The 16,743-nt window shown below is 40.3% G+C and overlaps 1 protein-coding gene across 4 annotated transcripts in view; it reads left to right on the forward strand.

Moving 5' to 3' along the window:
• The window catches only part of shisal1b (shisa like 1b), a 39,087-nt gene that overhangs the window by 12,350 nt on the left and 9,994 nt on the right, over window positions 1-16,743 (forward strand). For 3 of the 4 annotated variants that reach the window (XM_006782511.3, XM_006782510.3, XM_006782512.3), the window contains exons 2-4: window positions 5,063-5,269; window positions 11,337-11,550; window positions 14,753-15,059. In XM_006782511.3, the coding sequence (XP_006782574.2) occupies window positions 5,203-5,269; window positions 11,337-11,550; window positions 14,753-15,059 (588 nt within the window). In that variant the 5' untranslated portion in view covers window positions 5,063-5,202. Of the gene's footprint in view, window positions 1-5,062; window positions 5,270-11,336; window positions 11,551-14,752; window positions 15,060-16,743 lie in introns of those variants that run through there. The other variant, XM_006782513.3, reaches the window with a different exon arrangement.

The following is a 16,743-nucleotide window of genomic DNA, read 5'->3' on the forward strand; positions in this document are numbered from 1 at the left end:
TCTTGTTCCAGAAGTCTAGAGATTTGTTTAGATGCAGCTATTTGCTCTATTTCACTTGTACCTACTTAACTCTGCTTAACTTTACTCAGTTTTTAGGGGTTTTTATTAGGTGGCAGTACCTTATATCAGGTACTTTATTAGTGTCTGCATGGCCGGGGTTCCAAGTGAGCTGACCCAATCCAAAATTGTGACGTCAGCAGACTGCAAACCACCGATTGGACAGTCAATGGTGTCACTCGACGAGTTGTGAGAACGTCTTCTTCACAAAAATCAAAACTGCTATTTTTGAAACTGGCTGCACAAAGATCAGCACCATGGTTCCCGAGCATGACAAAAAGCAACTCCTTGACATCCTCCATTGTTGTGTCGCATGCAAATGACATCACACGATTGACGTTTACGTTTCATGACATGCCCTGTACTTCATCTGAGGTTATATTTATCTAATCTTATGTCCTTATACATAAAACCTTAAAACTGAAAGAGGATGCAATTTCTTTCCTTCAGACTGATTTTACGAGCAAAGGTGGTTGATGTTTATCTTTTTTATGCATTGTGAATTAAAAGTACTTTATGCTTCATTTTTTTTTTTTTTAAAAAAACACTTTAAAACTGCCCTTAAGTAAATAAATAAATATCCCAGACTACTGGTATCCTCTAAGGACAGGTTTTTTTTTATCATCAGCTGTGTCACATGTTGTACATGTTCACCAGTCACTGCTTTTAATGACATAGGCTGCCACTCCTTACTCACTGATGCTGCACACAGTTCAGTCCTCTGTGCCAATGACAATCATTAGATCACAGCTCTAAATCTCCTGACATGGGCTCATGTTCTAATGGAGCACTGTCGGGCTTCTGACTGAAGCTCTAATGCCATCAAACGTGAACGAAATCCAATTTATTATGATGATAGTCAAAGGGAGCATCAATTAGGTAGAGGGCTGCAACAGAATGTATTTGGACGCAAGCCCATCTGCAGACCCACAGTCACTTAGCTATTGCTCACTCTTCCCCTTGTGTGAAGTGGGAGTCTCATCTCTAAACTGTACTTCACTGCGGTTGCTCATGTGTTTTAGGGTGATTGATAACGCACATTAACATGGATTAAGGGCAAGCAAAGCAAGAGAGAGTGCATTTACTCTAATAATGAGACACAGAGGGCGAATAAATATCCAACTACTATCACCCATGGAAGAAAAAGGTTATGTGAATACTCAAAAAGACAGGCCTAAATGTTTCGTCTAAAAATAAAGTTAAGCTGTAGAGAGGAAGACAGCGAGAGAGAGAGAGAGAGAATTGTAATGTCGAGATTTTGCCTTTACAAACTTGAAAGCTTCTCAGATAAGGGACACTGCAGGCCAAAATAAATAAATTATGACTTTTAGAAAGCATAATAACGTGTTGCATACTTTAAAGTTAATGTTTGAACAAAAATAAGACTCGGACAAGGATGTTCATGAGACAGGCCCCGCTTATCGCTGTGTGTAATCTTCAAATAGCCCAAAAATCTTCCACTGCGCTTTTCCTCATCAAACTTCTGACAGATTTGGGTCTCCTGCTGTGTTGTGATGAAAAGTGTGCTGCTAGCTTCGCAGTGGTTACTGCAGCAATTGGTCACTTAATATTTGCTTCTGTTCTCAGCGAGTAATGAGGAACATGCAGGCAGATAAATGAAATCTACATGCTTTTTCGTAGAAATACAGTGTTTCCCCTCAGAACAGCTTTTACATTTACTCAGAGAGTGGGTGTTTCCATGGCCTTTATGTATATTTTAGTTTGATTTGAGACACAGCAAGTATCTAGACCCTCCATCTGTGTCGTGTGTCTGTTCGGCTGAACAGTATGTTCTATTTTAAGTCCCAGGGAGCTATGCACTGTGTGCTGTGCTGTGTGTGCCTGTATACATGCACTCCTGTGTATTTACAGTACATACTCTGCTTCACTACCGTCAGACTCATTACACAAACCCTTGAACATTTACGTCTTCTTCGCAAACAAGCCGTGCGCCGTGACGCTGTGAACCTTGCCCTTTTATAGCCTGCGTAGGGAGCAGGGTGACTCCATGTGACAATACAGGAAAACAAGTAAATAATGTATATAAAAGACCACAGCAGTGAGTTGGTTGTGGGGAGTGGGTTTAGAAAGGATGGGAATCCCTCGTTATACTTTACATGCTGTCATCTGACAGTACACTAAAGCTTTCACCAGAAATAAAAAGACTGGAAAAAAAATATATGAAATGCCACTCTAACAAGTCTCCCGGGACCTCCGTTGCCTGGCTTTCTGAAGAAGGAACAGCTTTTCAGATCAAAAAATGCTTTAAAAGACTTTGACAGAAAAAGCTTGCTGTGCTTCACTTGCAGCTCACAGTCTGTCCATGTGGTCCACAGTAACTTCATCGTATATTGGAATGGTTATGCACAACATTTATTCCTTGATCTGGGATTGAAACCATTTAACACATAGGAGACGGGGCGGTACCTGTGACAGAGAGTGGGATTCTCCACAGTGTTTGCACAGCTTTAATTTCTTCTAAAATATTTGTTTAGCCTCTGTAGCTCAGTTTGGGAGCCTGATATGTTTCTCAATAGCGCATGACCTCACACTCACATGCTTACATGCCTTATTTATAAAAAGCAATAGGTTGTGTCTCAGCGAGATAAAGATAATTGTATATCTTATTAAGGTTATGGTTTGTCCAGCCTGGAATAGGAGCGCATGTCTTCTTAAGGACAGAGTCTACATTTGAGTCTAATCGTATTGCTGCTCCTCTTGAGTGTGTGTCCATGTATGCAATTCAAGACAGCAGGTATTTTCTCACCTCTAATCACGTGAGATTTTTATCACTTGAGGAAAAAAATTCTCTTTTTGTGCCATTAGCAGAACTCGTGTGACCTGCTGGGGAAAACATCTTTTCCTCTCTTATTAACGTTGGATGCTTGTTAACTGGTGTAGGCTATCATCCTGCTGCCAGTACTGGCGTTGCCTCCCCTTTTTAAGTCTGTTAAGGTCAACAGCAATTTGGATAAAGGCTAGGTATTATAATCTGACGAATCTCTCTGCCCTCAGGTTACTTTGAGGTTTCGTTTTTTCATGAATGGCTTCAGATAAAATCTTAAGCTCTGGACCTGTGAAAGACCTCTAATATCTGAGGCCTGCATTTTCCGCTTTTACAGCTCCGTAAAACTGACAAACTGACCTGACAGCTTTGCTGCTTTCTGCATCAATTGCCCGAGTGTGCAAAAAGGTGTTAAAGGTGCAAAAATTGCCAAATGCTATTTACTCCACAGCCAGCCCGTTTCATCCTCACTCTGTGATCCATTGTGTACCAGCTGCAAAACAGGCCGTGCCATTGTAAGCAATCAACTTACAGCACATTTTCAAAATTGACATATCTCTACGTAATTTTCTCAGTGAGTTTTTGGTTTAAAAATAAGGGAGCTGAAAGATTTGTGCAAAATATTCCACAGCACATGTTGACATCTTTATTTGACTACCAAAGCTGAAAAATATTCTGTTTACTTGAAAAATTACAACATAATAACATAATAACATTTAATTAATTGATGCTATTCAACTTTCAAAGACCAGAATGGAAATCTGGAACGAATGTTGAGCATTAGTCTGCACAAACATTACCTCACTGTGAACCCACTCATCGGCAGATGTGGCTACTCGTGTAAACTCTTGACCAAAAAACAGAAACATAGCTTGTTTCTGACCTCTAGCACTTTTTAATTCTGACCTAGTGAACGCTGTCTGCATATTTCTGATAAATCATTTTTGGCTCGTAGGCAGTGCCCCACCACTAGCACCATTTCTCTTCTGACTGTGTGCTCATGTGAAAGAAACTAAACTTTCCAGTCGCCCTCCAAATGGAGCTGTATCTGCGCCATACTTCGGAGTGTTACCAAAACAGCTCGAGAAAAAAGTCGGAGGTTGGTGATGCAACATTAGACTGGCTTTGATCCACCAATAAACTGAATTCTTTTTATGACAGGAACACTGATGGGCCTTCTACACCCTTGTTGTTGCTCTCTTTCCTTAGTTTCTCCTTCTCTGTCAGCCTCTGTCAGGTCCTCAATAATTTAGGAGCCGAGCTTGTAATATTTACCAACTAACTTGTGCAGAAGAAGATTCTTAAGTTTCTCGGCACATACACGCAGCTAAAGCAATCTATGATCCTGGTACATGTTTGAATGAAGTATACATGGGATCTTATGGGTTCAAGGAGAAAATAATGGGTGTTTTTACGCGAAATTTGCAAATGGCTCGTATATAAATTATCAGCAACATCAACTTAAACGAATGCACAGAGAGATACTATACACATAATGAGGCTATTAAAGCAATAAATTAAAAAAAAAAAAACAGAAACAAGTGTGCCTAAGCGAAATGTACTGCCACCCCATTAATCTTACTTATCATCAGTAGAGGGATGACTACAGCGAAGCTTCGAATGGTGATAATGTGCAAGAGGAATTCATGAACCCCTACAATGCATCGCTTGCAAGCAAAGTGCTCCACAGCAGCTCTGCAATCACAAAACTTTACACTGTGCTGAAAGAGCAGATTCTGTGCAATTCATTAAATATTTGCTCTTCTTGGAGCACTGTACTTTTAATGCATGATATGTGCAGTTTTTCCTTACTGCAACGCATAGTTTATAGAGTTGCATATCTAAGACATCTAGTTTAAGATGTTCTTTTAATCTCTCAAAAAAAGTCAGTTTTATTAGAATCAACTAAAAAAAATGACAACAATTTCAGCTCAGGGAAGTATACATATTCATGATTATTGCTATAATTTACCATGACTTAGACAAGAAAAAGCAAGCATGGAACAACTTTTAGCCCCAGTGTTGTCAGAGTGCCAGTTTCAATTAAACCGAATGCCCATGCGGTCCTGTTATGTAAGCCTTAAGACAGATTTCGGGAAAGGCATCATGGACGCTCACTGCCAGACAAGCTGTCCACACAGTTGGATGGAACTTCCAGAAATCCAAATCAAATATCTTAATCTTTTCTCTCTCCCCCCCTGCTTGTCTTGTTCCCATTAGGAGCCCTGACTCTAAGAAGCAGCCATGTGAGAGAAGCTGTCAGCGAGCAGAGGATGCCCACGTCCAGCTAAAGCGGCCCTTCCCCCCCCTCTCTCCCCACCCTCCTGCTCCCTCCCTTCTTCCCACATGAGGACAAGAAGATGACTATCTCCAGCCGGCAGTCCTTCAATGTCCTGACGGTCATCTTCCTCCTACTGTCCACTGCAGGTCTGTGAATTTTAGTCCTAGCCTGTTTTTGAGTCTGTTTATCTATTCCTCTGCAGACACTCAAATCAGAGTTTCAGGAAGTGCTGCTGACATTACACATGCCCTCAGTTTCTACAAACTTTGGATTTCCCCCAAAATATAGGTGTCAGTCCTTTGCATGAGAAGCCACTGCAGTGTTATAAACTGAATTCAGGGAACAGAAAGACTGATGTTGCCATGTGATGGCCAGAAGTCGAGTCAGACACATTTAACATTTGGGTCCTTTCAAACATTTACTGCCAAGAACTTACTTTTATTTGGCAGGAAACGCACTGAACCTTAGGGTGCTCTCTAATTGAGGCCATGCAGCGTAAACTGTAAAAGAGAGCGTATTATAACCTCACAAGCTACAAAGCAAAGAACCCAGCCAACACATATCTCTTAGATATGAAACACACATTATGCAGAAGAAAAAAAAATATGCCGACTGAAGTTTGAAAATGACAAAACAGGGAGGAGGAGGAAGATGAATAGTAAGAGCAAGAAATCAGCGCTATGGCTGGCAGGGCCAAGCAGCAGGTTGAAAACCCATAACAACCAAAAGAGTCAACAGTGAGTTATTTATGTTATTGCCCTCCTCACTCAACATCCGTCTTTAGTTTGAAAATGGCCATCCTCGTGTTCCCAGAAAAATGCGTTACAGAAATGGGTCTGTTATGGTATGTTATAATTCAAATTCAAATTCAAATTCAAATTCAAATTTTTATTTGTCACATACACAGTCATACACAGTATGATATGTAGTGAAATGCTTGGACAACTGCTCGTGACCTAAAGAAAAAAGAAAAGGCTATGAATAAGATAGGAAATAAATAAATATGAAAATAAAAAAGGGTAAATTTAACCAGGAAGGAATAAAATAAAATATAGAAAATTAAGTTAAGAATGAGATAACTGTACAACACAAATTAGAATGAAGGGTAAATTTAACTGGGAAAGAATAAGATAAAATATATAAATTAAAGTTGAAAATAAGATAACTGTACAACAAAATACAAAGTATAGACATATATAAGAATGTAAGAGAAATATAAATATATATACACACAATAACAGCAGCTGTACAAATATTAACTGGAGATGAGGAATATAATGTCCAGTGTTGTGCAATCCACATTATATAGTGTCTTGTGCAGTGCAAATATGCTTAAAGTGATGAAGTGAAAACAATGTCCAGAGTGTCCAGTGTGTGTAAGAACTATATGTGTGGGTCAGTACTGTGCGGTGGTGTGATTGAGAGACCGTATCGCCTGCGGGAAGAAGCTCCTCCTCAGTCTCTCTGTGTTGGTCTTCAGGGAGCGGAATCGCTTTCCTGACCTCAACAGAGAGAACAGTCCGTTGTTGGGATGGCATGATAATGTACACGGTATGAAGTTATGTTATGAATATGCTATAACTATAAGTATGTACAGGCTGTAGTGAGTACAAGCTATGTACAGGCTATGAACAGGATATAAATATGAAGAACTATACAGAAATATGAAATAAAAAAACTATACAGAAATATGAGATATACAGTTATACAGAAATGTGAACTATGCAAGTTATAAACAGTTGTAAAATTAAAAATTATCATATTGTACAGAATGATTCTTTACACAGAATTATACAGTAGTGCAGTTAAGAGGCTATATAAAGTGCTAGTGGTTGTGAGTGGTGGTTCAGTCCATGTTATTATTGTGTGTATGAGGGTACAGTTGTCCATTTTGTGTGTGTGTGTGTGTGTGTGTGTGTGTGTGTGTGTGTGTGTGTGTGTGTGTGTGTGTGTGTGTGTGTGTGCGTAGGTGGTTGTGGGTGTTTGTATGTCCAGTCCATTAGTTTAACGTGGGTCAGATGTCAGGAGGCAGAGTTCAGGAGTCTGACAGCTGTGGGGAAGAAGCTGTTCCGGTACCTGGTGGTCTTAGTCCGGAGGCTCCTGTAGCTCCTCCCAGAGGGCAGGAGGGTGAAGAGTCTATGTGATGGGTGACTGGGGTCTTTGATGATTTTCCCAGCCCTTTTCAGACACCGCTTCCTGTAGATGTCCTTTATGGCAGGAAGTGGTGCTCCGGCGATGAACTGGGCAGTTTTCACAACCCTCTGCAACGCCTTCCGGTCCGAGGCAGAGCAGTTCCCGTACCAGACTGTTGGTCAGGATGCTCTCGATGTTGTAGTTAACACTAAAGACTAGACAACAGAATAACTTTAAATTGTAAACAGAAAATGTAATTGTGTCTCAGTATATTTACCATCATGAAAATATTGATAATAACTCATTATCATCAAATTATCCTGATAATCAAAGTGCAACTTTTTTTTTTTTAAAAAAAAGGCAGATTGATATTAAGCTTATAATTATTATTATTATTATTATTATTTTTCATCAAAGCTGTTTTTCAGGCTTGACTAAGAAGAGGTAGAAAAGCCTATCGTGGATTTGGTTTAACACTGCTGACAGACAGACAGACAGACTGTGAGTGAATAGCAGACAAACTAACCAAAGGCAAAGATAATAGCACCAAGAAGGCGCCCACAGTGTATTGTACTTAGCTAAAGAAAAAGGATGCGCACATTACATTTACAGCTTACCAAAGATCTGAGTGAATGGGTTACTCGTGAGCAAAAATCATTTTGTCTTCTTTGTCGAGGATCATCGAATGAAACCTTTATGTTTCAGAACAAAGACAAACTGCAGATGCGAGCGCAGTTATGGATAAAAAAAAGTGATGGGTGAGCACTGACTGATGTTTTGATGTTGTGTGTTTGCACCGCTGAGAGAGAGAGAGCCACAGCCGTTTTCAGACCACAGGCAGTAAACAAACTGTAGTTCAGGAGCCAAGCTGTTAACTGTATCCTAAACTTCAAGAGGTGTTAATGAAATTAAGCAGGTGGGTGTGTTTACAACGCTATCGCTTCCAGAAGCAGCTGTTGTTCATTTGAGAAGCCAGAGACTGCCGATGAACTTGTCTGTTTCCAGTTGTGGATCATTAGAGAATTTTATACTCCACTTACAGTGTGGAGGGAACTCTGTTTCTTTATTACCAGGTTACTAACCCTCAGCCGCTGACCCTCTTCTTTTAAAGGGCATAAAGACATGAGCGTACTGCAGAACTTTTTCATGGATTAACCGACTTGTATTGTCAACGCAAGGGTCAAATGAAGAGCTTCCTTTCACTGCTGAAGAAGCCATCCTTGACTTTTAATTCTACCGTGCCCTTCAATAGTGTTTCATTTTACAGCCTCTCCTGCTGAAATTAGCATCGCTGAAGCGAAGATGGCCAGCGAGCTCATTATAACCTGAAAGAGGTCTCTTTCAAATGCTGATCTGTCTTGGCCTGAGATGAGTGAAAGACTTCTATCACACTGCCTGCACAAGTGGACCTTGAACTAAATCACAGCCGAAACACTTTAACTGACAACACAGTCATATTTTTTGGGCTCATAAAAGGAAGCGCATATGAGAAGGATAAATAAGCTACAATAAAAACATCAAACTAAGCTCAGTGCACTTCACATGGAGTGACATCATTTCAATTTGTGATTCAGCTGAGAATTATCACTCAAAGCCAAACAAGAACACACGTTGCCAGAGTGATTCAAATGATATCAGCGTATCTGCAAGCAAGTACAGAAATGCTGATATGAATTAAATGACAGTAAAACGCAGTTTTACATCAATGAAGCCTAAAAATCTGACAGCACTGCCAGCTTATTGATGAAAAAGAAAACATAAGAGAAGGATCAATCAGGTACACGTCCCACGGAGCGGCATCTTTCAAGAAGTGAAAACAGAATTACAGGACCTGCAAATGCCACATATAGAGCTATTAACAGGATTAAAATCTCATTGGTTCACCTGCAGGTAAGTAACAAAAACACTGCTATGCTTACATATAAGCTGTTGTACCTATTTTGTGGAGGATGCTCACATGAAACAAACACCCAAATCAAAAATAATAAAGTGAGTGTATGTACAAGTAATCCTTTAAACATTTGGTTTCTTAGCAGTCAGAGGAAGCGTCTTACACTTTAGTGTGGCTGTAACTAATAATGGTTTTAGAATTGCTTGTTTCAGAGGATGAACTAAGGTGCTGCTGAGTCTCAGTAGATCTATAAGAATTATTTTAGACTTTGAATCATATGCAGTTACTTTAGTAGAGTCCCAGAATAAAATTGTGGAGCTGGAAATGTACAATAGATTTCCTGTTAGATACATAAAAAACATTGTCACATAATCCCTCTATCGGAGACTGCAAAGAAATATAAAAGTGAACTGCACGATGATGCATGCTTCAGTGCATTCTGTATATTTGTCACTATTCTGGCTTCCAGTGCTTATAGGCATTTTGAGAACTTTATGTATAGATTTGGACAGGTCATAGGCTGTTTTAAATGGCTGTGAAACAATGAATATGTCAAACAGGCATTATTATCAGCTTTATAAATAGATAGGTTATTTATTATTATTAGAGTTTGGTTTGCAATTCTTGCGATTTTTTTTCTTTTAGTTGATCCTTGCTGGTTGCCATAATCCATCTTGGAAACATTATTATTTTCCCCCACGAGACAGTAACACATTCACTTTCCCCTAAAGCTGCAGGGACTTGTAAGCGTAGTTCTGGCTGAATGCAAATAAGCCAGAGGACCGCATAAAGCTGCATAAAGAACTGACTGTTTCCACATGTATGGCTTCATCTGCCCAAATGACTGGTTATACTTTTCAGGATGACTTTGGCTTTGATTAATTTCTGTTCAGATTTCTGAAATTTACCCCATTTTACTGAAATTCTTTTTTTAAGTCATGTGTTGTGTGAACAAATACACCTGTGAACAGGTGAACAAAAACTGCATTAAAAAAACACAACCTAGTGCTGCCCTAGATTATGATACTGTACTGTGATTTAAATAAAAGTGAAACAGGTCCAAGATTAAATAACAGAGTTTAAAACCATATAGTCAGGCGGCACTAGGTTCACAGTGAAACTCTTTGTTCACCTATAAATAGAATGACAAAATGGAAAAACACTCAGATACACACAATCACAAAAAACAGAGGGGATCTTTCTTTTGGAGGGAGGATGAAGCGAGGCGGTCAGCCTAGGGGAAGCAGCGTGCTATATACTCATTTTGTGAAAGTAATCTGAGAAGTATGTTTGTTGTTTCCATACAAACGCACAGAAGCCACCCTTATCTTTGTATCACGCTTGGGTGTTATCAAAGATTTCCAGTATACCGGAGCACACCTGGCACAGTCAGATCTCTCTTATTAAACCGGTAGAGTAATGCTGTATTCAGGCTATATTGTAATAGCATGTGCCACCTGACATCAGCCTCTTCTGTGGAACAAGCAGAGAACTTGCTTGTTGGACTAGTAACAAGAAAAATGCCGCTATCCCTCTTGGGGAAAACAGGCCGTCAGAGACTAAACTCTGTAGCCTCAAGAAACTTGTGGGTAAAGACAAGAAATCAAGCTGCGAGTCTGCCACCACCACCTACACATTTTCTAGTTTACCCACTGATGTGTCAGAATCCACTATTGCAACAAGTGCCATTAGGTTCCATAACTTCCAGCTCATACTTCAGTAAGCTCCTGTGAAATGTCTGGATGGTGTGACGACATGAAGAAAATAAGACGATGCCGTCTGGTTTGAGTGATTAGCTAATCAGTTTGATAGTCTCTGTGTTCCTTCAAGAATACAAATGCCTGTTTTTGCCATCATGCGCCTGCATGCATAATTTAATATCTACTCTCTGATTATTTTTGCAAGTACACCGTGTTTTGTGTTGCTTGTCCTTCACCAGAGGTATTAACCGAATTCAATCCACTCGTGTTTCTTCAGAGGCCTCCAAAGAAAACAAGCATTCACGATTATGTTTTTGCAGTTTGGATGCTGTAGGTTGAAAGGTGCTTCCTGGAGAGTTGTTGTCATTTTTAGAACTGGGAGACAAACACAAATTCTGCCTCAAAGGTCATGAGTCCTTTGTTTAGCTCCTGAATATTACATCTACGGTTTCTTTTTTTTTTCTCTCCCCCTGTTTCCCACCACTGCAGCCCTCTCTGCTCATTACCGAGTGTGTGAACCTTACTCTGACCACAAAGGGCGGTACCACTTTGGCTTTCACTGCCCACGCCTCTCAGACAACAAGACCTATATGTTCTGCTGCCACCACAACAACACCGCCTTCAAGTACTGCTGCAACGAGACTGAGTTCCAGTTGGTCATGCAGGTCAACCTCACCACCACCCCTGATGGTTATGCACACAAGTGAGTAATAATTTAAGATGCCATTTGAGTCAAATGGATTTACACTGTGAATCTTCTGTGACAAAAATCTGCACTGTCATATTTTTCCTTTTTTTTCTTGGTTTAGAAAAGAGATTAAATAAAACATCACAGTTAGCATCTTCAGGCTTAGATGCCCAATGCTACTCAAGGGTTACCAGTTCAAACATTGCCCATCTTAACAAAGTCAAATATTGGGAATCATGACATACTGATGAGAAATGGGATGCACAAGACACATGGACAAGGGCTAAATGCATGGAGTTTTATACATATTTCCATCAGAGTCTGTTTCTGACCTCTTGTTTTAGGTGTGTGTGTGTTTTTGTTATCATAAGTTTTGTCTCGCTGTTCGCTATCAGGCATTATAATTGCCCAATAGGACCTGTGGTAGTAGTAAAGGTGAACTTCAGGCAAAAGTTGCATTTGCAAAGAAAAAAATTGCAAGAGTCTTAGCTAGCTTAATGTGCAGAATTTTAATTCAGGCTGTGAAGGTTTTAAAATATTTTAAACATGTCTCACATACCCTCGGCTGACTGTATTTAAAACATAGGGTTTTATGGGGAAAACAATCCTTTTTCAGGGCAGTAACTACATTGTTTGAAGTGTATGGAGATTATATCAAGTGCAAGAGCAGAGCTCTGACTGATTTTTTACCAGAAACTTTACAAATAGAGGGACATCATCAATAGAGAACCTAACAGTGACTCCAGTCCACAAAAATCAAATCCCCCAACAACCCCGAATAACCCTAACTTATACTTTCTTTCCGCTGTAATCATGGGGGTCAAACCTAGAGATATTTACAATTTATTCACAGAAAAAAACTCCTACAATAAATAACATGAGCATCCTAATACTATAACAGACAAAAGCATTTTAACAAAAGCCCAAGACAGAAATCATCCCATTCCCTCCTTCTATCCTCAGTGGTACAGCCCAATCACCTGACTGAAAAATGAAAGTCAGGTGGAGTATCCTCATGTGTGCTTCATGAAAACACCATCATCCACCAACCCTGCTAAAACAAAACAAACAATACCAAAACATAACCTGCATGTCACAGTTAATTAGCTTCGCTGAATCTTGGGAGAGCTTTATGTGAGTTGCTACAGCGACAGATGAATTTATCTCTCAAATGAAACCAGCTTGTTTTGGTCTCCAGACTTTCTTGATGGTATCGTGCTCAGAGACCTTGTTGACACTGACCTACACCTGAAGAGGTATTTAATACCACCACAGAGGAGAGCAGATGCTAAAAGCAGCCTATGTGTTTTGAGTATGACGCCTCCACATGAAACCCTTTGCAAAGCCGGGTGTTAAGTGCTGGCTATTAAGTATATAGAGTCTATAAAGTCCTAGACTGTTTCAAAGTAAAAGTCTGTGTAACATTGCCGAGCTGTATCTGTGTGGCATTATTTAAAAAAGTGCACACATGCCAAGATATGACAGATTTCTCACAGACGACAACTAAACTGAAAGAAGTGCTCATGGCGTGGAGTATAAGCAGATTTAAACTGAGTGAAGGGCACAGAAAAATGTCCCTCTTCTTCTCTGGGAGCACCCAGTGGGAGGCTTGGGTGACAAAACCACAGCTCTTTGTACTAATGCCCTCCCAGCATGCCTCTGTCTCAAACGGTACACAGTGCCCTGCAGCAGGTCATGATATTTCATTTTTAGTGTCAGATGGCCTGTTGGGCCTCTCTTTTATCTTGGCTCAGTGGCCAATAAGACTGCAGGCTTGATATTTACTGCTGGCCAAGCGAGTTAAACTGGCCATAATTTTGCGCTCCCTTCTTACACTTCATGGTGAAAATGGGATTAGAGTTTAGTTGAGTTTGAGGTAAAACTAAAGGCATTTTGACTCCAAGGGTTTTGCTCACAATGTTGTGCGCCGTCTCCTATAAAGTAACAGAGCAGCTGAAATATCGTGGATCTGAAACGTATGGAGAAGTCATCTGAGAGTAAATGTTCAAGAAATTCACAGGAAAACATCAAATATTGTTATATATTTGACAGATAATCCTTTCAATCTGCTGTCTCTGGGAAAGCTGTGATTAATATTGAATGGCGTTGGTGTTAGTGGTGCGGTTCTGATCAGTTTCTCTAAAAACTGTGCACAATCTGCCTTCTTTGCTCTGCGATCAGACTGACTCAAATATATCCCTGCATTGTTAGTCTGTTAGAACACATACAAACTAAATTATAGCAGGAAAATGCCTCTGATGCAGAGGTGAGGGAAGGTTAATGCAGTTAAGCATTTACTGACATAGTATTCATTCAAGCAGCTTCGGTGTTTGTTTTAAAGCAGTTTATTCAGATAAACACCCCTAAGGCTGCATCAATTCCAGACAGAAGCGGATTCAGTTGATTTACTGAATTACAACCACTCGAATATCACTTTTTCTAAGGGCTTTAATCAGTGGAGTCACACTAATTGCATATTAAGGCAAAACTAAAAGAATGGTTTCACTCCAAATAAATCTCTATTTTGAAGTAACACCCTGTGTCATCTCTGCCTCTCAGAGTCCGAATATTTATTCAGTCCGTGAACATGTGCAATATTTCCACCCTACATGCCCTGAGCATTTAAGCAGCAATATGACACCACAAGATTATTTTTATTTTTTTTGTGTATGTGTGTAAATTTTGCTTTCCCAACCTCTCAGGAAGCTATTTTCTGAAGCCCTTTCTGCTCATTCACCTTGTTATACTTTATGGATGTGGGTGGACTAAAACAAAAAGTTCAAATGCACCCCACATAAATCCAGCTGGATCATGTAATACATGAAGAAAATTTATGAGAGGTGGAAAAATAAGAGCGCTGATTCTTAGAGAAAACTATGTAAGAGCCAAAACGAGACGTATAAAACTCTCTAGTGCTAATGAAATTCTTTGTCCAATTTAGGAAGCAGTATTTAAGAAGCAGTAAATGGAACAGATGGTGTTTTTTTTCCCCCCTATATTTATTTTTTAAAGTTTTTATCAAGGGAGGACTTGATAAATGTCTTGGTCTTACCACATAAACAGCAAACATTCACACCTGGCAGGCGCTATCGTTGCTTTCGGGATTTAAGCCCAGTGTAAGGGTAACTAGATGATGGTTCTGAGGATATGAAAAGTGTTTATCATCATCTTTTTCAGATTATCCAGCATTAATTCTCCCAGTCTGCGTCTCTTGCAGTAATTATACAGCCCTGGTCGGTGTGTGGATCTACGGCTTCTTTGTGATGGTGCTGCTGGCTCTGGACTTTCTCTACTACTCAGCCATAAACTACGAGCTGTGCCGGATCTACCTGGAGAAATGGGGTCTTGGAGGACGCTGGCTGAAGAAGGCTCGGAGTCAGTGGCACAGGTCCATGCCGGAGGAGAGCGAAGCCCAGGCTCAAGCGCAGCCCATGGTCCCCACCCACTTCCAGCCCAGACACAGCCTCAGAGGGGAGAGCCACAGCCCTACGCTCCTGCCCTACAACACATCCACCGCATGGTGAGTCACTGCCCGTCACATGACAGCTGTCAACCTCAATGCCATGGACATAGACAGATGCATTTCTGCAACTACTAAAATTATCTGTCTCCGGTCAAAAGAGAATAAAGCATTAATAGCTACAGATGCTAAGACCCTTTAAAAAAATCGTTCCTTTAATTCTGCCTCTTGTCTTGTTTTCTTGTCTGCGTGTTTTCTTTTGTGCTCATTGTTTTGTTTGCAGACAGCAACATGGCAAGGAAACTGTGTCTAGCAGGACAAATTAAAACATTTTTAGCATACTTTCCCGAAAGCCAGCAGCAAGGAAGCTCAAACATTCCGGATCCTAATTTCCTAGAGTCGCTCGTTAGGGGCGCACTGTAAACACAAAGATATAGATAGCACACTCGCGATTAGATCCGACCAGTGGTATTACCAACTGTCAATTCACTGGGTTACAGACTTCAACAGAACTTTTAGAGCTCCACTCCCTTCTGCCCAGCAGTGAATCATTTTCTGCAAAGCGTCTGATCTGTATGCGTCGTTCATCTCAAAATAGCTGCACTCTGTGTCAACATAAACCTTTTTTTTCTTTTATTTTATAGGAGGAATTTGGGTGAGAGATATTTCTTGGTTTTAAGTCTGACCAACTCATTAGGGAGCTATCATTATTAATGAATAGAAAAGAACAGGATAATGTGAAAGCTGCAGTGCCCGCCTGGGGCTTCTAGCTCATATTTAACTTGAATGAGTCGACTGTGAGTCGCATTAGAAATCATTTGTGGAGTTTCTGCGGCAAAACACCATCTGCTATGTGTTCAGTGTATCTTTTTTATTACCGCTGAGAGCAGTCCAAGCCGTCTGAAGGTGTGTTAGGCTGCATGTGACTGCTGTTAGAACATACGCAATGATTTATGATGCCAGGAGTGACCTGTAACGCGCCATAGCTGCGGGGAGCTTTTCTTCCTCTGCCAGACATTGTTTAAACTTTCAGAATATAGCTGCACAATCGCAGAGCGCAGCCTGAACAACCATACATTTTTGTGCAGTCGATTTTTCATCCGGTTGCGTGTCTCCAGACACCGTGCACCCTTATCTGTCTCTGATTGTGGCTCAGTCTCCTCCTAGAGGTAGACATCTCTCTCGGGTCATGATAATTTAATGTGGGTAGAGTTTTGACAAATGGCTTTAAGAAGCACTGTGGACTGTAGAAGCCATAGATAGAAGAGTTGAGATGCTGCAGAGGGATCCTGGGGCTGCTCTGCTGGTATAAACGTGGTTAACTAAGACTGAACATATCCGCGGAGCCTCCTCATTAGACATGAAGTCAGTTCAGTATGATAGGACTCATCAATCCTTGACTAGTGAGGTTGACCTGCACTGGCGAGAAGCCAGCATTAAGGCAGAGGAAGTCGATTTAAAAAAAAAAAAAAGGTGTTTGAAATAGCAGCAAACTGCTCATTAACTAAGTGGGCTCGGAAAATGAGAGCAAGATAAGTTCATAGTAATTCATTGTGATGAGTAATGGGAACTGCTTTAGGACTGATAGTGTTTTGGTATCATCTTTTGTAAGATCCCTATCTAAAAATACCAAGAAAAAAATGTAACCGCATTTTTTACAAACAAGACTAAATTTACCATGAGCTAAATATGTTCTTGCATAATCATTGACATCAATAATAAAGTGACAGATGCTGCAAGATAAATTC

This window comes from Neolamprologus brichardi, chromosome 7 (assembly GCF_056152115.1).
Source record: "Neolamprologus brichardi isolate AB-2024 chromosome 7, ASM5615211v1, whole genome shotgun sequence".
NCBI classification, from domain to species: Eukaryota; Metazoa; Chordata; class Actinopteri; order Cichliformes; family Cichlidae; genus Neolamprologus; species Neolamprologus brichardi.